The following is a 20,311-nucleotide window of genomic DNA, read 5'->3' as shown; positions in this document are numbered from 1 at the left end:
ACTGCTACTCATAAAAATATCAGATCAGTTTACAATAATTCTACATAAAACCATACAATAATAACCATATAAAAATGTTAAAATCAGAAATCAGTATTCTTAATTGCCTTCACAATTCTGATGGAACAGAAATTTTTTCAGCAGACTTTGGAAGTTAAAATATATCACCATTAGCAGAGTATTGCACAATACTGGTTGATGACACCAAAAGCTCAGTTTCTCATGGTCAACTGAGCCTTGCCAACTCAGGGATCAACCAACAGCTCTCCTGCAGATGATGGCGGAAGGGATGCAGCCCAGTGGAACAGCATCTGCCTTGCCTGAGGAAGGTCCCAGGTTCAAGCCCCAGATACAACTGAGAGAGGCTCCTGCCTCAAACTCTGGACAGTCACAGCCAGTCAATGTAGACAAGACAATGGCAGATGGATCAGTGGTCTGCGCCAGCATAAGGCAGCTCCCTATGCTTTGCTATGCCTATGAACTCAGTGACTTAGCTGGGATACAAGTGTTCAGGTGATCTCTAAGGCGCACTGGACTTAAGTGGTTCAGTGCTTTGACGAGGACCTTGAACCTGGCTCAGTAGCAGACATGGGCAGCCAATGCAGTTGTTTCAACAATGGTGTCAGATATTCACAACCACGTCCCCATCCGCAGTCTGGTTGCTGCATTCCGCACCAGCTGGAGTTCCAAAACAACATACTCATCAACTGCCCTAGAAAAACCTGGACATTTTGGGCGCAAGATGATGGATTTGGGCCACGTTGTGTTGGAGGATATGAAACAGACCCAAGAGCAGCTTCATATACAGCATGTTGCCTTGAGTTTGCCAACTCATAGACTGTCTAGGTACAGCCTTAGTTGGCACATCATACAATGCTGGTAAAAGATACTCTCAGTCACAGAGGACACTTGGGCCTCTAGTGACAAAGTTGTGCCCAGGAGCACACACTTGCTCCTTCAGAGGGAGTGTACCCCCACCCAAAACAGATGGGTTAAATTGCCTGTCACATAAGCATGGCAACTACCCACACAAAGAGCTGCCATGTTCCCAGGATTCAAGCACAGTTTATTGGCCCTCATCCAGTCTACCACTGCATTCAGACGCCAGTTCAGAGCTTTCACAGTCGCTCCTGGTTCAGATGTAGTGGAGAAGTAGGGCTGTATGTCATCAATGTTCTGGTGGCACTTTGCTCCAAAACTCCTAATGATGGCTTCCAACAGTTTCATATAGGTATTAAATAGCAATGAGGAGAGAACAGTACCCTGTGGAACCCCACAGCACAAATGCCAGGGGGACTGAGGAACACTCACCCAGTCCTACACTCTGGACATAACCTTGGGGGGAGATGATCCTATCTGATCCTCTGGCCTTGCAGGAGAGAATTGTTGCTGCAAGTCCAAACCACACCATGAAGTGGTCTGACCATGACTTTCCACTCCTCTTATTTCCAGACCTTCACTACCCGAGGAAGACCAAATACTTAAACAAATCTATGCCCTGCTCTGTGCATTGGACTGATGACCACAGGAGACAGGCCCATGGTCACCATGCAGGCCATGAACTTCCAAAACAGACCTGAGGCATCCTCAGCATGGATTTTAAAGCCACCCAAAACCACAGTTCTGGGTTTATCCAACACCACCCCCAAGATAACCTTGGCCTGCTTGAGGCTTTACTTAACTTTTTACAAGTAACTTGTGCGTGTTTTTAAGGGAAAATGTTCATCCTAGAGAACTAAGGTGAAGAGCCTTCACAGAGAGAGTTTCTGCCACAATGGAGGTCAAATGGAAGGATGGAAGCACATCCACTTGATCATCATTTTCAAGAGATTCCTCTGACATGCCCAACTGGAGTCGGTCACCTTAAATCCAATGGGACTTACTGCTGAGTGGCTAGCTATAGGATTCCACTGCAAAATAAATAAAAAATGTTCAGACTACGTGGCACAAATATTTTAAACATACTGGTAGCTACAATAGCAACAACTCAGCTGATCCCCACGGACTTGTCCACAGATGGAGGTATTGCAAAATTTACCTGGCTCCTAGGAAATTATCCCAGGCTTCCCAGGGGCAGCGTCTGCTGAATGCAAGCACTTCCCAGGAGAGGTGCAAAGGGACATATAAAGAAGGCATTTCTGTTGTGATAGTGTTGCAGGCATGAGCCCATGTCCCTAGGCTAGAGGATGGTTGTCTTCTTATGACAGAGCTTCAGAAAGCTGGAAGAAGGCACCCAAAGGCCACCTGAACCAACCTGCTTTGAATCCTCTAACCGAAGGTCATTTTGGTGAGTTGTGTTTCGTTTATACTGTGCCATGATAGAGAAGTAAATGGAAGGCGGTTAGGCAGGGAGAGAGGAAGAGAGAGTGAGAGAGAAAAGACCTGCTCAAACCCCTAACAAGTTCAAAGAATCATACAACTGTAGAGTTAAAAGGGCCTCTGCAATGAGGTTGTAGCAGCCTTTGCCAACCTGGTGCCCTCCAGATGTTTCAGACTACAACTTCAAAAAGCTGTGCTGATTGAGGTTGATAGAAGTTGTGGTCCAAAATTTTGGCAGCACAGAAATTGTCAAAAGCTGGTTTATTTAAAAAAATTTTAGAAGGGAAGGCTTAGATGTTATGCAGCGATGCTTCATCCTATATAAAGGAATAAGATGCTGAGGTTTGCAGTTGGCAGCCTTCTTGATAAAGCGCAGTGAAACACAAATAGGGAGAGGCTTTGGGTGGTTGGGTGGAGAATGAAGGTGCCATTACCTCAACCTTAAAAAAGGTAAAGGTACCCCTGCCCGTATGGGCCAGTCTTGACAGACTCTAGGGTTGTGCGCCCATCTCACTCTATAGGCCGGGGGCCAGCGCTGTCCGGAGACACTTCCGGGTCACGTGGCCAGCGTGACAAAGCTGCATCTGGCGAGCCAGAGCCGCACACGGAAACGCCGTTTACCTTCCCGCCAGTAAGCGGTCCCTATTTATCTACTTGCACCCAGGAGTGCTTTCGAACTGCTAGGTTGGCAGGCGCTGGGACCGAGCAACGGGAGCGCACCCCGCCGCGGGGATTCGAACCACCGACCTTTCGATCGGCAAGCCCTAGGCGCTGAGGCTTTTACCCACAAAGCGCAGTGAAACACAAATAGGGAGAGGCTTTGGGTGGTTGGGTGGAGAATGAAGGTGCCATTACCTCAACCTTATCCCATCCTTAAATGCTACTCACAAAGAGTCAGCATGACAGAAACAGAGCTATCCTCTGAAATTCACATTTCTCTGAATTTTGTGATGCAATTCTCTAACAAAGAAATCTGTACAGAAAATGTATATATTGGGAGTAATGTGCAAGAAAATGCATGTATTAGTGAGAATGACATACACACATGCACGAAATTAGGGGAAATTGCTTGCAAAAATGTGTGTGCTAGAACTGCATACAAAAATGTGTGTACTGTATTAGAAAGAGTTTGCACTACAATGCTGATAGATTTACACAATGATATTTTTTTCCAGGGGTCTGGTCTGCTGGGCGGTGGCCCTGCAACACCCGAAAAGGCTTGGGTACAGTCTGCCATGGCAGCTATGGCACATGTAGTCAATGCCTTGTGGCTCCTTGCCACCACCATTGAGGTGCCCAAGTGGCCAAATTCCTGATGACCAGTAATGCTGATGCAACTGCTGTACAGCTTTTGTAGAAAGATGTAGACCCTGCCCACCTTCTGCACACGAACATCACCTGTTTCCCCCCGAAAGGGACCCATCAGTAGATCATTGGGGTTTTAGCTGTTTATATTAGTGGCAGCCACAACATACCCAAAACAGGCAGCCATCTGCTCTCCAGCAAAGTTGTATAGGGGGCCATATGTCACTTCCATTTAGAAAGGTGACATATTCATATGTCAGGCTTCCTTTATAAATGCCAGCAACAAAGTCTTCACTAAAGTTCTCATTGAACTGATTAACCACGACAGATTAATCAATCTAACTGTCACCAGCCTTGAATCATAGAAAGTAGAGTTGGAAGGGACCTCAAGGTCATATACTCCAGCCCCCTCCAATGCAAGAATCTCAACTAAAGCATCCATGGCTATCCAACCTCTGCTTAAAAACCTCCAAGGAAAGAGAGTCCACCACCTTGTGAGGGAGTGTGAGGGAGTCTGTCCTGTCAGGAAAAAGCAGCAATGCAAAAGCCAGCTGCAGGTGGCTGGAATGCAAAACAGGATGTTGCTGTCTGGAGCTGTACTGCTGGGAAAAAGGGGCAGTCTATTCTCTGTACTGAGCACCGGATGTTAGCTCAGAGTGTCATCTGACCTGTACTGGAAGTACAGGGGTGGAGCTGTGACTCTTCTGCCAGAGACTGGTGGGTACAGACATGTTTCTCTGTACTGCTGAATGACAGGAATAAAAGACATGTAAATAGGACTCCTGTCTGTCTCTTTTCCCCTCCCTGGGGGAATGCAGGGAGGGAGAGGAGGAGGGTGTGTTCTCTTCACGTTTGAGGAGGATCGCCGAGTTGCGACCTTGCCTGTATCCTGCCGGGAGACGCAGACGGGAAGGTCATCAAGAATCTCAGCCGATTGCCTGGAATGTGAGGCCAGTTACCTCTGACTGCGGCTGAGAATTCTGACATGTCCCACTATCCAACAGCTCTTACTGTCAGAAGGTTCTTCCTGATGTTTAGTCGGAACGTCCTTTCTTGTAACTTGAATCCAGAGGTTCAGGTCCCTTGATCATCTTGGTTGCCATCATCTGCACAGGCTTCCCTGTGATGGTCAATGTCCATGTGACAATGGAAAAGCAATTTTTGATTCACACTTAGCTTGGAAGGGGAAAGAAATGCACACAACTCAATAAAATAACTTTTTGAAAACCGCTTTGAGGTTATCCCCCCCCCCCCCGCAATCAAGTGGTGTATAAACTTTATGAAAGAAATAACTGTGTTTCTTTTAACAGAGAACAGCAAAGAATACGGGAGAAAGTTCTTGGAAGACTATCATGTCCTCCAACCACTCAGCCTTCAGTCCTCCTGTGTTCCTCCTGACAGGCTTCCCAGGGCTAGAAAAACACCATGCCTGGATCTCCATCCCCATCTTCTCCATGTACCTAGTGGCCATTGCAGGCAACAGTACCATCCTCCTCCTCATCAAGACAGACCAAGCCCTCCATGAGCCCATGTACTATTTCCTCTCCATGCTGGCCATGACAGACCTGGGCTTGTCCATTACTACTCTGCCCACCATGTTGAGCGTTCTGTGGTTCAGCCACCGTGTGATCAGCTTCAACGCTTGCCTGGGCCAGATGTACTTCATCCACACCTTGTCTATTGCTGAGTCAGGAATTCTGTTGGCCATGGCCTTTGATCGCTTGGTGGCCATCCGGAACCCCTTGAGGTACACAACCATCTTGACCACCGAAACTATAATCAAGATTGGGGTGGTGGTTGCCTTTCGGGCTGCCTTCCTCGTCCTCCCTGGATCCCTCCTGCTGAGAAGGCTGCAGTATGGAAAAGTAAGTGTGCTTTCCTATTCATTTTGCTTGCACCAGGATGTTCTGAAAGAGGTGCATTCAGACAAGAGAACCAACAGCATCTTTGGTTTGCTGGTGATGCTCTTTTCCACTGGTGTGGATTCCCTGCTGCTCGTCCTGTCCTACTTCATGATTCTCAGAACTGTGTTGGGAGTTGCCTCCAAGGAGGAGCGTTTCAAGGCGCTGAGTACTTGTGTCTCCCACATCTGTGCTGTCCTAAGTTTCTACCTCCCCATGCTTGGCCTGACTATGATCCACCGCTATGGGAAGCATGCTCCGCCCATCATTTTCATCCTCATCGCTAATGTCTATCTCTTGGTGCCGCCTCTGATGAACCCTATTGTGTACAGTGTGAAAACCAAGCAGATCCGCACACGGATAATCTTGAAACTCCGGAAGAAGGAAAAGGCATCAAAAGCCTCAAAGTGACAGGTTTCCCAATGCTACATATTTATTTATTTATTTATTTATTTTATTTTATTTATTCCTTCTGGTTGTTTTATGGCCAAAGACCTAGGTAAAGAGAAAAGTTTTCACCTGGCACCTAAAGACATGTAATGATGGTGAGCCTCTCTGGCAAGGGAATTCCACAAACAAGGAGCCCTCGGGTTGTCACCCTCTGAACCTCTCAGGGAGTGGAGACACAGAGAAGGGCCTTGGAAGACAAGCACAGCATCTGAGTCAGCTTGTATGGGGAGAGATGGTCCTTAAGGTATTGAGGTCCTGAGCCATGTAAGACATTTTAGCTGAGCTCTAGCACTCAGAATTGGGCCCAGAACTACTTAGTATCCAGTGCAGCTGAGCTACAGAATTGTCTTGCCCTGGTGAACAACCTGACCATCAAAATTTGCACTAGCTGAAGTGTCTGGACCATCTTTAGAGGCAGCCTCGTGTATAACAAATTACAGTAATCTAACCTAGAGATTACCAGGGCATAGGCCACAGATGCTAGGCTATCCCTGTTCATATAGGGGTGTATTTGGGCCACCAGTCAAAGCTGACAGAAGGTACTCCGTGCCACCAAGGTCACCTGGGTCTCAAGTGACAGCAATGGGTTCAGAAGAAACCCCAAGCTATGTATCTGCTCCTTTACAGGGAGTGTAACCTCATGAAGAGCAGGCAGTATCCCACCTTCCCATCTACAAAACCACCCACTAACAGTGCCTCTGTCTTATCTCATACCCTCCAACACTCCTCAGATGAAAATCGTGACATTCTATTATTAGAGGAATGTTGGAGGGTATGTAGACTTGTTAAATTTGCACAGCAGAGAGATTTAAGCGTAAGTTTCTCCCCTTTCCCACCCCTGCCTTCTGAGCTCTCCTCCCTCACTTGCCAGGCGATAGATGGAATTCAACATTGCCTCTTTCCAACTGTTCTGTCTGTGCAGCATTGCTGTTAGCCAGATGGAAAGATGCCCCTCTCCTCCTTCTATGTGCTGCTCAGGGGGTTCTACTGAGCCCACTCCCAGGCCTTCTTCAGAGGGTGTGGGGGTACAGGGGGAAGAGACATGGGAAAGCCACACTTCATAAGCAGAAGTCTTTGCACAAGGCTTCTGCTGACGGTGTTGGTTAGGTGAATCTTCCCCAATAACTCTTTCAAATCTGCTCATTCATGAGTCCATTCCTACCTGTTTCTGCATTTGTTGTCATCCATCTGTCTCAAGAGGCAATGGAGTGTGCCTCTGGGGGGTGACATCAAACCACTGTATTAGCAACACCAAAGTGACCTCCTCAGGGTGCAAGCCTGGGCAGTATTTCTGGAGGTCATGGGCTACCCAGACAACATCACCTTTTTGGACCTGCTGATGTGGTCCAAAGGAAAGCAGAGCAAGACATTTGGCACCAGCCTGGGTGCAGGAGTTGCTAGAAGGAGATGTACAAGGAGCCATCCAACCGTCATAGGAACTCCACTCCGGATCTGTGTAGGGTTTACCCTTGAGCCCTTTTTTCTGAATGGCTGGGGAGACCCGGGCAGATGGGCAGGGTATAAATAAATTATTATTATTATTATTATTTATTATTATGCCAAAAATATCCTGCAGGGAAGCAGAGACCTAAGTTCAGTGCTTTCCTTCTCCTAGATGGTTTACCTTCCCAGGTGAATGAGCACCACTTGCCCCTCACTTTTTATGCATTAAACTACTTAAAAAATACCCAACACAAAACACCCCTGCTGCCCTGCATAAAAAATTGCATTTCAACATATTTTTGTAAATCTTCTCACAAAATACACTTCTCCAATCCTTATCCTATAACATGCATTTTAAAATACATCTTGCTACATCTTTAAACCAAGCATGGCCGCAGCAAATTTGGCGGATTGAGAAATCTGAAGGAAACTACGTTCCTGTCCTCAAAGTGCAAGAGATAGGGATAATTCAGTTCATATTAAAATTCACAAGACCAACTTTGTCAAGCATCCATAAGCACCACACACAAAATCCTGCAAAAATTACCCAAGTCCCCAGGAATTCATTTCGGGCTTTGCGGATAATGAACTTTTCAGCCCAAGGGCAGCTTCCAATGATGTAAGAATCTCCCAAGAGGGGAACACAGGAACACATAAAGGCTCCTTGCATTGTTGGAATTGTGAGCACTCGTTCATGTGCAAAGATGATGCTGAATGTCTCTTTGCTGTAGAATGCAAGACACACAAAATTGCTGGAGTGAGGCACCAAAAGCCCACTTGAATTGACTACCTTTAAGTCCTCTAACAAGGTGTGATTTGGGTGAGTTGCATTTCATTTACTTGACATCTTTATAGGCTCATTTTGACAGGCCATGGGGGTTTACCGGTGCAGAAGGTTCTACTCAGATGAGAGAGCAGGGAGACCCCACCACAAAACACCAACACCACATGAATTTTACTGTAGCAAACATTACTTCCAGATGCAAATGTCAAGAGGAGGAGGAGGAGTTTGGATTTGATATCCCGCTTTATCACTACCCGAAGGAGTCTCAAAGCGGCTAACATTCTCCTTTCCCTTCCTCCCCCACAACAAACACTCTGTGAGGTGAGTGGGGCTGAGAGACCTTAGAGAAGTGTGACTAGCCCAAGGTCACCCAGCAGCTGTATGTGGAGGAGCGGAGACGCGAACCCGGTTCCCCAGATTACGAGTCCACCGCACTTAATAAGATAAGCCTTGTTGAGCACCTTGTGCCCTGCACTTCCTTCGGCCTGCATAGCCATCTCTTTCCCTGCCTGTGGTCTTTCTGAGGACCCCCTAAAACTCAAATGCTGAAACATTGTTGGGGAGCAGAGGTCCCTGGTTTAGTTTCCTTCTGGTGTGTGGGAGGGCACTGATGACTTGGGCATCTTCAGTATTGGCTTTATTGCAAACAGAACATACTGCAGAGACCAAAAGCTTACTATAGCAGGCAGGGCACAATATATTCCCAGAGATCAATGTTTGTAGCCTCTGCCCTTCAGTGCATATCCCAAGTCCAGCTAACTCCGGATAGACACCCTTAGCATTCCCTCACACTCTTATCTCTTACAGATAGGTAGCCGTGTTGGTCTGCCATAGTCAAAACAAAAAAAATTCCTTCCAGTAGCACCTTAAAGACCAACTAAGTTAGTTCTTGGTATGAGCTTTCGTGTGCATGCACACTTCTTCAGATACTCTTATCTCTTGCAATTCAAACCTCATTGTCTTTAAAACAGCTGCAGAGCATTCAAACCTCTCCTCTCCTGGATAATTCAAGTGGTTCCATATGGAGAGCAGTTGCAGGCATTAAGCATGTCGAAGTTTATTCTTGGGTTCTAACCAACCTTTCACAGTGATAAATCTGGGGAAACACACCAATATACAGTTCCCGTTTGTCCCATCAGCCAGCCTGCCTCTCTGTTAAAGGGAAGAAAAGAGAATTTATCTGTGCTGTTATCTCAAAGAACAAAGGAATACAAGGCTTCTCAAAAGGCGAGTCTGCTAGAATTGTAGGAGTGGGCCTGGTGACTCCTTGGCAGATGCTCCTTTGCCCCACATGCAGCTTCACAACACAAACAGCAAGGAGTGAGGGCCTTGGGGGAAAGTGACCACACAATGCTAGAAGTTGGGAGCTTTTGGAAGTCCAAAGGTGAGCATTGTCAAGTGTGTGTCTGAAACTTGAGGAAATCATTTTTTTTAACGAACTCAGAGTAATGTCAGGTAGAATCCCAAATAATACTAGTGCAAAAAGGAGCCCAAGGTGTGTGGGAGATCCTCAAGGAGGAGCTGGGAAAAGGCACACTCATACCCACAATTCTAATGAGGGGGGGAAATTGGTGGTTTTGAATCAAAGAGTATGGGACACATTATTCAGTTAAAATCAAAATGTAAATCAGCATAAGGAAATCTCTGTTTCACATTCAGGCTCTGGTGTCGACTCTTAGAAGAGAGGCTGTGTTGCCATTGGTGGGGAGGATTTGAATGTCTGAATAGCCAGATGACTTCTTTTTCTCTTAAATAGGGAGAAACAAGGGAGAATGGTCTTCGAACAACATCATGTCCACCTCTAACGAAACAGCCAGTGCTGCAGCTTTCCTCCTCACAGGCTTCCCTGGGATGGAGAAAAAACATATTTGGCTTTCCATCCCCATCTGCTCCACTTCCCTCATAGCCATCGCAGGAAACTGCACCATCCTCTTCATCATCAAGACAGACATAACCGTCCACGAGCCCATGTACTTTTCCCTCTCCATGCTGGCCCTTTCTGACCTGGGTTTATCAATCGCCACTTTGCCCACCATGCTGAGCGTCCTGTGGTTCAACCACCGCATTATCCATTTCAACATATGCCTGATTCAGATGTACTTCATTCATACTTTCTCCATCGTTGAGTCAGGTATTCTGTTGGCCATGGCCTTTGATCGTCTGGTGGCCATCCAGAACCCTCTGAGATATACATCTATCTTGACCAACAGAAACATCACCAAGATAGGAGTGGGGATTGCCCTTCGGGCTGCCCTTCTTGTCTTTCCAACTGCCATTCTCCTGAAGAGGCAGAGGTATGGAAGAGTCAATGTGCTTTCTTATTCGTTCTGCTTGCGCCAATATATTCTGAATGTTGTGCTTTCTGACAGGAAAATTAGCAGCATCTATGGCTTGATGGTGGTGATCTCCTCCATGGCTCTCAATTCTGTGTTGCTGGTTTTTTCCTATATCATGATCCTCAAAACTGTGTTGAGCATTGCCTCCAAGCAGGAGCGGCTTCGGGCCTTGAATACTTGCATCTCTCACATCTGTGCTGTCCTCACTTTCTATATCCCAATGATTGGCCTCTCTATGATCCACCGCTATGGGGAAAATGCCCCACCCATTGTCCACATCCTCATGGCCAATGTGTACCTTCTGGTGCCACCATTGATGAATCCCACTGTGTACAGTGTGAAAACCAAACAAATCCGAACAAGGATAATCAGACAGTTTTGGAAGAGTTAACAGAAAACTCTTAGCAGGAGCAACCAGAGCAAGCAAGTTACAGGAGGGATTATCTTTTTTCTTTGGTGATCACTTGTAGCCAAATAAGATTGTCTTCCATGAAAACGGTCTTAACCGGGAGTCCGTAAGCGACTGTGGAGGCCAATTCTGGATCCACATGTCTTTCCACAGTGGAGACTTAGGTTTCCAGGCGGGAGTTGATCACAGTGAGGGTTTGCCAAACATGCCTTCCGCTTAGCTCATTTCTCCTTTTTGCCCTGAGTTCATGCTTCTTCAAAGTCCATGACACCTTTGGTAAAGGCTGGAGCACTCCAATTGGAGTGATTATGTATCCCTTTCAAGTCAGGGGTGCAGGACATCAGTCCCTTCCTCCAACTGTACAATTGCAAATTTTGCATTGAAAAGAACAGTGCATTGTTGTAACACCTTGAAGTTTAACTAATTTACGGTGGCTAAGTGGAACACAGTCCAAACAGGTATTTTTAAAATGTGGTCACCTAGGTGAGTACATAGCTCTAAACTGCATATGGAGAGAAAGGGGGCAATTTGTGGGTTTGTTCTTCCCAAAGTGAGGGCACAAATGCATGAAATTCAGTCTGTCATCATGCTACGTGGCTTACAACTAAATGCAAACAATAATCAAATATATACAAGAGCCAACCAACATGCCAGAGATCCACTTCTGACTAGAGAAATACATCTCTATTTCTCGTTTTTTGACAGAATTACAAGCCTGGTAGATGAAGGGAATGCAGTGGATGTAGCCTACCTTGATTTCAGCAAGGCATTTGACAAGGTGCCCCATGATATTCTTGTAAAGAAGCTGGTAAAATGCGGTCTTGACTATGCTACCACTCAGTGGATTTGTAACTGGCTGACTGACCGAACCCAAAGGGTGCTCATCAATGGTTCCTCTTCATCCTGGAGAAGAGTGACTAGTGGGGTGCCACAGGGTTCTGTCTTGGGCCCGGTCTTATTCAACATCTTTATCAACGACTTGGATGATGGACTCAAGGGCATCCTGATCAAATTTGCAGATGACACCAAACTGGGAGGGGTGGCAAACACTCCAGAGGACAGGATCACACTTCAAAACGACCTTGACAGATTAGAGAACTGGGCCAAAACAAACAAGATGAACTTTAACAGGGAGAAATGTAAAGTATTGCACTTGGGCAAAAAAAAAAAAAAATGAGAGGCACAAATACAAGATGGGTGACACCTGGCTTGAGAGCAGTACATGTGAAAAGGATCTAGGAGTCTTGGTTGAACACAAACTTGACATGAGCCAACAGTGTGACGTGGCAGCTAAAAAAGCCAATGCAATTCTGGGCTGCATCAATAGGAGTATAGCATCTAGATCAAGGGAAGTAATAGTGCCACTGTATTCTGCTCTGGTCAGACCTCACCTGGAGTACTGTGTCCAGTTCTGGGCACCACAGTTCAAGAAGGACACTGACAAACTGGAACGTGTCCAGAGGAGGGCAACCAAAATGGTCAAAGGCCTGGAAACGATGCCTTATGAGGAACGGCTAAGGGAGCTGGGCATGTTTAGCCCGGAGGAGGTTAAGGGGTGATATGATAGCCATGTTCAAATATATAAAAGGATGTCACATAGAGGAGGGAGAAAGGTTGTTTTCTGCTGCTCCAGAGAAGCGGACACGGAGCAATGGATCCAAACTACAAGAAAAAGATTCCACCTAAACATTAGGAAGAACTTCCTGACAGTAAGAGCTGTTCGACAGTGGAATTTGCTGCCATGGAGTGTGGTGGAGTCTCCTTCTTTGGAGGTCTTTAATGAGAGGCTTGACAACCATATGTCAGGATGGTGTTGACCATATGTCAGGATGGTGAGAGGCTTGACAACCATATGTCTCTGATGGTGTTTCCTGCTTGGCAGGGGGTTGGACTCGATGGCCCTTGTGGTCTATTCCAACTCTGATTCTATGATTCTATGATTCATCCACACCTTGTCTATTGCTGATGCAGGAATTCTGTTGGCCATGGCCTTTCATTGCTTGGTGGCCATCCGGAACCCCTTGAGGTACACAACTATCTTGACCAACAAAACTATAATCAAGATTGGGGTGGGGGTTGCCTTTCGGGCTGCCTTCCTCGTCCTCCCTGGATCCCTCCTGCTGAGAAGGCTGCAGTATGGAAAAGTAAGTGTGCTTTCATATTCATTTTGTATACACCAAGATGTTCTGAATGTGGCGCATTCAGACAAGAAAATTAATAGTATCTATGGCTTGATAGTTGTGATATTCTCCATGGCTCCTGACTCTGTGTTCTCGAAGCTACCAGCATGAATTTGACCAAACTGCGGAAGGCAGTGGAAGACAGGAGTGCCTGGCGTGCTCTGGTCCATGGGGTCATGAAGAGTCGGACACGACTAAACAACAGCAATTAGTTTTCAATTACAATCCAATAATAGCCTCATTATAACACTATCAATTTATAATACAATTATTAACACTAATCATTCAAATACCAAAGTATATAATTTAAAGTGGCCCCAAATGCTAGAATTGATGGTTTGATGATTTGCTTTATTTCTGCATTCCAAAAACTTATTATTGTTATTATCATTATTATTATTATTAATACCTCACCCATCTGGCTGGGTTTCCGCAGCCACTCTGGGTGGCTCCCAACTGAATATTGAAAACACAATATTACCCTGGTAATAATAATAATAATAATAATAATAATAATAATAATAATAATCCCTTATACAACAACTGCAATATTAATAGCTTCTATTTGTGTTGACACATTAAATGATTTATAAAACTACAAGTGAGGAACTCTAACTATATCCTTTTTCTTCCTGTGTGTGTCAATTATTCCATCTGTGGTGTTTCTTCCTGAAGGAAAAAACGTGAAACCTTTGGTAACCATTGGTAACCTTTAGCTTTAATTACGGCCTTACAACGCCTTCGCATGGAGTGAACCAAGTTTTTTAGTTCTGCGGCTGTAATAATGTGAAACCAAGACTGGATTATTGCCTCCATTAATTGGGCTTTATTGCTGGGTTGCTTCTGACTAACAAATTTCTTTAGTCAGCTCCATAAACTGTCACTTGGGTTAAGGTCTGGGCTATTCCCAGGCCATTCCAGCAGTGGAATATTATTATCTTCAAACGACCTTTTGCACACAGCAGCAACATGACACGGAGCTGAATTCTGTTGAAATATTAAATAAATAATAAATAATTTATTTATACCTTCCTGGGGATTGCAGCATGGCTTGCACATTCATTTTGTCAGAATGGTGCAACCCAAGGGCAGCTGATGCAAGCACTTCCCACAGGGGAACAGGGGAACACATAAAGGCTCCCTTGCACTGCTGGCATCACAGACATGTGTCCATGAGTAGAGGCGATGCTGGGTGCCTCTTGCTGTAGCATCGGAGACACAGGAAAAGTCCACTAGAATTGACTTGCTTCAAGTCCACTAACAAGAGGCGGTTTGGTGAGTTCCATTTCCTTGACATCATGATAGGCTCGCCTTAACAAGTCTTAGGGGGTTGTCAGTGCAGTAGGTTCAACTTAGGTGAGAATGGAGCAAAGAAACCCCATCACACAATGCCAGCCCCACACGACTTTGACTGTGGCAGACATGACAGAGGAGGAAGGAAGAGAATCCTGAAATGGCAGGCAACTTCAGATCTGGCCAGTGCTATTTTTCTAGAAAAAGAGGTTCCAGAACTCACCACGAACACCTCACTTGTTCTCTTATAATGCCAATGGCACTCACCTATGTGCTGCCAGAACTGAGGGAACTGTGGACTTGGGACATCTTCAGTATTTGCTTTACTACAAATATACAAACAGAACATACCTCACAGAAACCAAAAGCTTACTGTAGCAGACAGTGCACACCACATTTCCAGAAATCAATGTGTGTAGCCTCCACTGCTCAGTGCCATACATATCCTAAGTCCAGTTCACTCGAGTTAGACACTCCTGGCACACTCTCACTCTCTTCTCACTGGCAGTTCAAAACTCCCTCTCTCTCTAACACCCTGCCCTGCAGAGCACTTCCTTGACAGCCCTCCTCTCCAGGATAATTCTAGTTGTCCCACTAGAAAGCATCCTCAGGCATTAAGTATTTTAACATTGTTTCTCAGGCTCTGACCATCCCTTCACTGAGATAAATCTGGGCAAACGTGAACATACAGCGTTTCCAACCTCTCTCTTAAAGGGAAGAAAAGAGAAAATATTTGTGGTGCTACCTCAAAGAACAAATGAACACAAGGAATTTTGAACAGCAAGTCTGCTAGAATTATAGAAGTAGGGCTGGTATCTCCTCAGGGGCTGTTTCCTTGCCACTTAGCAGCATCACACGCAAAACAGCAGGGTGGAAAAGTGACAATGTAATGCTGGACTTCAGGGTCTTACATGAATCCAAAGGTGAGCCTAATCAAGTGTGAACCTGAAGAAACCTGATGTTAATGAACTCGGCGAAGTCCTAGGCAGGATTTCATGACTCCCTTTTGATAGAATGGGAACCTGAGCTGATTCAACAGAGACAAAGACAGAATTCTCCATTCAGGGAGTATCAATGCACACATATCGGAAGTGTGGGATGTGCTGAAAGCCATCAGCCAGGCTCCCAAGGAGCTGGTCCTTGACACAGACCAAGCTACTCAAAACTTCTACTGAGAAAACCAGAATATATGAGGTTAATGCAGTTGAAGGCTGACATGACTGCCATGCAAGCAGCACCCCATGCTGCCCCTGCCATGCGCCGCTAGTGCAGACCCGAGTCTTGTTCCCTGCCAAGTTCTGAGGAAACCGCCAAGAATTTGAGCTAGGTGTGAGAGTACGGGTGTCCGACTTTCCAAATGATTAGGCCAAAGTTGCATTTGCAATCAGTTTGCTTGAGGGGGAAGCCAGCCACTGGGTGGCCCCTTTCTAGTTGCCCGGCATGCTTACCAGATGAATTGTGATACTTTTACCACAGACAAGACTGATTTGTATCAAAGGTCTACTGGGATAAATTAATTATTGAATATGATATTGCTCTTGGGTGCTTTAGAACAGATGGTTTTGAATTGAAGAATGTGGGGTAGATTTTGCAGTCAAAATCAAATTGTAAAATACTATTATGTTTATTTTGTGTTCAGGCTGCGATGGCTACTGTAGGAGGGAAAGGATCAGTTGCAGCTGGTGGAAAGAAATGGGATGTCTGAATAATCAGAAGGCTTTTTTTCTAATTCAGGGAGCAGCAAAGGGCACAGAAGAACAGTCTTTGACAAGATCATGTTCTCCATCAACGAGACAGTCAGTACTCCTGCTTTCCTCCTCACGGGCTTTCCTGGGCTAGAGAAACACTACACCTGGATTTCCATCCCCATCTGCTCCATGTACCTCACAGCCATCGCGGGAAACTGCACCATCCTCTTCATCATCAAGATGGACCAAACCCTCCATGAGCCCATGTACTATTTCCTCTCCATGCTGGCCATGACAGACCTGGGACTATCCTGTGTCACTATGCCCACCATGCTGAGAGTCCTGTGGTTCAACCACCGCACAATTGGTTTCAACACCTGCCTGGTCCAGATGTACTTCATCCATACTTTCTCTATTCTTGAGTCAGGCATTCTAATCTCCATGGCCTTTGACCGTCTGGTGGCCATCCGGAACCCTCTGAGATATGCATCTATCTTGACCAACAGAAACATCATCAAGATAGGAGTGGGGGTTGCCCTTCGGGCTGCCCTTCTTGTGTTCCCAGCCTCCTTCCTCCTGAAGAGGCTACGGTATGGAAAAGAGAATGTGCTCTCTTATTCATTCTGCTTGCACCAGGATATTCTGAAGGTGGTGCGTTCCGACAGGAAAATTAGCAGCATCTATGGCTTGATGGTGGTGATCTCCTCCATGGCTCTTGACTCTGTGTTGCTGGTTTTTTCCTATATCATGATCCTCAAAACCGTGTTGAGCATTGCCTCCAAGCAAGAGCGGCTTCGGGCCTTGAATACTTGCATCTCTCACATCTGTGCTGTCCTCACTTTCTATATCCCAATGATTGGCCTCTCTATGATCCACCGCTATGGGAAAAATGCCCCACCCATTGTCCACATCCTCATGGCCAATGTGTACCTTCTGGTGCCACCATTGATGAATCCCACTGTGTACAGTGTGAAAACCAAACAGATTCGAACAAGGATAGTTAAACTGTTTCAGAAGGGCAAAAGTTAACTGAAGTATCTTAGAAAAAACATTCAGCACATTTATGTGTAGGAGGCTGTGTTGTTCCCAAGTCTGGATTTTGAAACTCATGCCCTTAATTTGCCCCGGTGAAGTTAGAGACTTGTAACCTGATTATGACTGGAGGGTGAAATCAGTTTTAAGAATGTGTATGAAATTAATCAACAAAAGAACCCATTAAATTTATTGCAGTCTATGAAATATGTGGGGACGCAAGGGACGCTGTGATCTAAACCACAGAGCCTAGGGCTTGCCAATCAGAAGGTCGGCAGTTCAAATGCCCGCGACAGGGTGATCTCCAGTTGTTTGGTCCCAGCTCCTACCCATCTAGCAGTTTGAAAACACGTCAAAGTGCAAGTAGATAAATAGGTACCACTCTGGCGGGAAGGTAAACGGCGTTTCCAGGCGCTGCTCTGGTTCGCCAGAAGCGGCTTCGTCATGCTGGCCACATACCTGGAAGCTGTATGCCGGCTCCCTTGGCCATTAAAGCGAGATGAGCGCCGCAACCCCAGAATCGTCCACGACTGGACCTAACGGTCAGGGGTACCTTTACCTTTATGAAATATGTAAGCATAATCCACAAAGCGTATCAAAGGGAAATGAAAGTCACATTACGCATAAATACATCTCAAGGGAAGCAAAAGGTGAGGAACACAGACGTAGAAGTCAGTAATGCATGCTTTGAGATTTTTTTCTTTAAAATATAAAGTGGTATAGAAATTAAATGAATAATAATAATAAATAATATTATTTATTATTTATTCCTCCTTTTACTCACTTGTGTTAGTTTAACATCTACTTAGCATCACTTTGCAGCATGAAATGCGGAAACTTCTGAGACAAGGTTGCTTAACCTTATTATTAATTATCTAGGATGCTTTTTCCTTCTAAACAAAATAATCACACAGAAGTCTGTAATGCATTAATAAAAATATTATTTATTTACATAAAGCTTCAGTCTTGATTCTATTCATCAAAATACAACTGAAAATAAAAGAAATAAAATCTCAAGCATTAAAAAACTGTTAAAAACATCAGAACACATTATCTAAAACAAATCTAAGAGCACGTGTCACCAAATCATGTGAGGAATTCAACGTTGAGCTACGATGAACGTACCACCAGTGCAAGCATTTCACCTTGACTAACAGAGCAACCTGCCTCTCCTTCCCACACATGCTATTCTGGGGCTTTTCCTGGGCCCACAGAGCCAACTTCAGGGATCACAGGAGGTATGCAGGTGCGGAAGCCATGATGGCTATGCTCTGCCTCCACAGCTGGAGGCAGGAATGTTCCTGGAGATCACAAGAGGGGAGAGGGTTCTTGCACAAAGGCACTACGTGTGGGCTTCCCCTTGAGGCACCTGGCTGGCCACCATGAGAACAGGATGCTGGACTAGATGGGCCCTATTGGCCTGACCCAGCAGGCTCTCCTTATTCTCTGAAGAAGAAGAAGAAGAAGAAGAAGAAGAAGAAGAAGAGGAGGAGGAGGAGGAGGAGGAGGAGGAGGAGGAGGAGGAGTTTGGATTTGATATCCCGCTTTATCACTACCCGAAGGAGTATCAAAGTGGCTAACATTCTCCTTTCCCTTTCTCCCCCACAATAAACACTCTGTGAGGTGAGTGGGGCTGAGAGACTTCAAAGAAGTGTGACTAGCCCAAGGTCAGCCAGCAGCTGCATGTGGAGGAGCAGAGACGCGAACCCAGTTCCCCAGATTACGAGTCTACCGCTCTTCACCACACTGGCTCTCCACTGGGAGGATTCATTAGTTTTATCCTACCCAAAGTGTCTGGATAGACCTGCTGAAAGAAAAACGTTTTAAGCAGGCATCTCAGAGTACAGTGATGGCGCCTGCCTAATGTCACACAAGCTGCATTGAGCCAGTGTGTTAGTGTACTACAGGCACGTCCAGGAGGCAGATCGTCTGTGGTAGATCAGTGGCTCCCCCCAATGAAGCTCAACAACTTAGGCCTCCCTAAAAAAGCTCAACAGCTTTGACCTGAACCCCCTTGGGAGTTGGCCACCCCTAGTAGATGCACAACCAATAGGGCACCATATGGGAGATGGGCCCCTGGTTGCATTTTCTCTCTCTTTTGCACTTGAGCTTCCCACCAGTGAAGATGGCAGTAATCACCCAGAATGTCCCCATAATCAGCACCAGCTCCCAGGAGAGGGAGCAGGTCTCCCAAAAGCGATTCACAAGCATCCACTTAAACCTTCTCCGGTTATCTCACTGGAAGGACAGATTGTGAAGCTGAGGCTCCAAGACTTTGGCCACCTCATGAGAAGAGAAGACTCCCTGGAAAAGACCCTGATGCTGGGAAAGATGGAGGGCACAAGGAGAAGGGGACGACGGAGGACGAGATGGTTGGACAGTGTTCTCGAAGCTACCAGCATGCGTTTGACCAAACTGCGGGAGGCAGTGGAAGACAGGAGTGCATGGCGTGCTCTGGTCCATGGGGTCACGAAGAGTCAGACACGACTAAACAACACAACAGCTGTTTTCAACTGAATGGGCTGTTATTTTTCCTTGCTTAGGGTACCCATTTCTTTATTCAACTTGTAGCTCAGGGAAGCTGTGATTCAAACCTCGCAGGGTGTTGCGACTATACAAATCTATGATTTGAGGAAGCGAGGGTTGGGGCAGTGGTTGTTGCTTTAATGCCTGCTAATGGACTTTCCTTTGTGGCCTTGTGGGAAAGAGGGTTCTGGGCTAAGCGGGCTTACTTTGGTCTTCTCTAGCAAAGATTTCCTTCTTAAAAAAAGAGTCCTGAATGACAGAGAACAAGGGTGTGCAAACAGCACAGGCATCACAGATCCTGCTGGAGGGCACATTCTTGTTTCGGCTACATTTTCCTTCTATATCTCAGTCCTAACAGAACAGAGTTCTAATAGGACTCCAGTGCAAGAAAGACAAATGGTTGCCAACAGAGGAGGAGCAGAACCTAGTAAAAAGCATATGTGGAGTATGGTGACCATGTTCTCCAAGCCCAAATGCTTTTCTTTAGCAAAAGGTGCACCCTTGGTGCATCAATCCCTCTCCCTCTTGTTCCAAAGTTAAATGACTGGCTTGAAAAATGGGACAGGGCTCAAACTGAGAGCTGCTGCTGATAATTTTATGGTTTTATCTTCTTTGTAATTGGTTTTGAGTCTTTTTCTACAATGA

At 45.8% G+C, this 20,311-nt stretch overlaps 5 protein-coding genes and 1 long non-coding RNA gene across 6 annotated transcripts in view; 4 read left to right on the top strand and 2 right to left on the bottom strand.

The window, feature by feature from the left end:
• The window catches only part of LOC144327613 (uncharacterized), a 257,507-nt gene that overhangs the window by 96,264 nt on the left and 140,932 nt on the right, over positions 1-20,311 (bottom strand).
• LOC114589663 (uncharacterized) overlaps positions 1-20,311 on the top strand; it is a 305,430-nt gene that overhangs the window by 238,092 nt on the left and 47,027 nt on the right. The window lies entirely within an intron of this gene.
• On the bottom strand, positions 3,727-4,841 carry LOC144327623 (uncharacterized). Its single transcript, XR_013392745.1, has 2 exons — positions 4,610-4,841; positions 3,727-4,138 (listed from the first exon to the last, which is right to left on the bottom strand). It is a non-coding gene; the product is annotated as an uncharacterized LOC144327623 (long non-coding RNA).
• LOC114595186 (olfactory receptor 51A4-like) lies at positions 4,977-5,936 on the top strand. The gene has a single exon (XM_028725531.2). It carries the CDS (start codon positions 4,977-4,979, stop codon positions 5,934-5,936), a length of 960 nt encoding a protein of 319 aa, XP_028581364.2.
• On the top strand, positions 9,994-10,948 carry LOC114595197 (olfactory receptor 51G2-like). The gene has a single exon (XM_077927966.1). It carries the CDS (start codon positions 9,994-9,996, stop codon positions 10,927-10,929), a length of 936 nt encoding a protein of 311 aa, XP_077784092.1. The 3' UTR covers positions 10,930-10,948.
• Positions 16,196-17,226, top strand: LOC114595194 (olfactory receptor 51G2-like). The gene has a single exon (XM_028725539.2). The coding sequence runs from the start codon at positions 16,196-16,198 to the stop codon at positions 17,135-17,137; it is 942 nt and encodes a 313-aa protein (XP_028581372.2). The 3' UTR covers positions 17,138-17,226.

This window comes from Podarcis muralis, chromosome 4 (assembly GCF_964188315.1).
Source record: "Podarcis muralis chromosome 4, rPodMur119.hap1.1, whole genome shotgun sequence".
NCBI lineage: Eukaryota > Metazoa > Chordata > Lepidosauria > Squamata > Lacertidae > Podarcis > Podarcis muralis.
Note: the sequence above shows the minus strand (reverse complement) of the source record. Positions and strands in the feature narration are given on the sequence as shown.

Bases quoted from the DNA above. Each gene is read 5' to 3' on its own strand.
- LOC114595197 (XM_077927966.1), top strand. From the start codon at position 9,994: ATGTCCACCTCTAACGAAACAGCCAGTGCTGCAGCTTTCCTCCTCACA.
- LOC114595186 (XM_028725531.2), top strand. From the start codon at position 4,977: ATGTCCTCCAACCACTCAGCCTTCAGTCCTCCTGTGTTCCTCCTGACA.
- LOC114595194 (XM_028725539.2), top strand. From the start codon at position 16,196: ATGTTCTCCATCAACGAGACAGTCAGTACTCCTGCTTTCCTCCTCACG.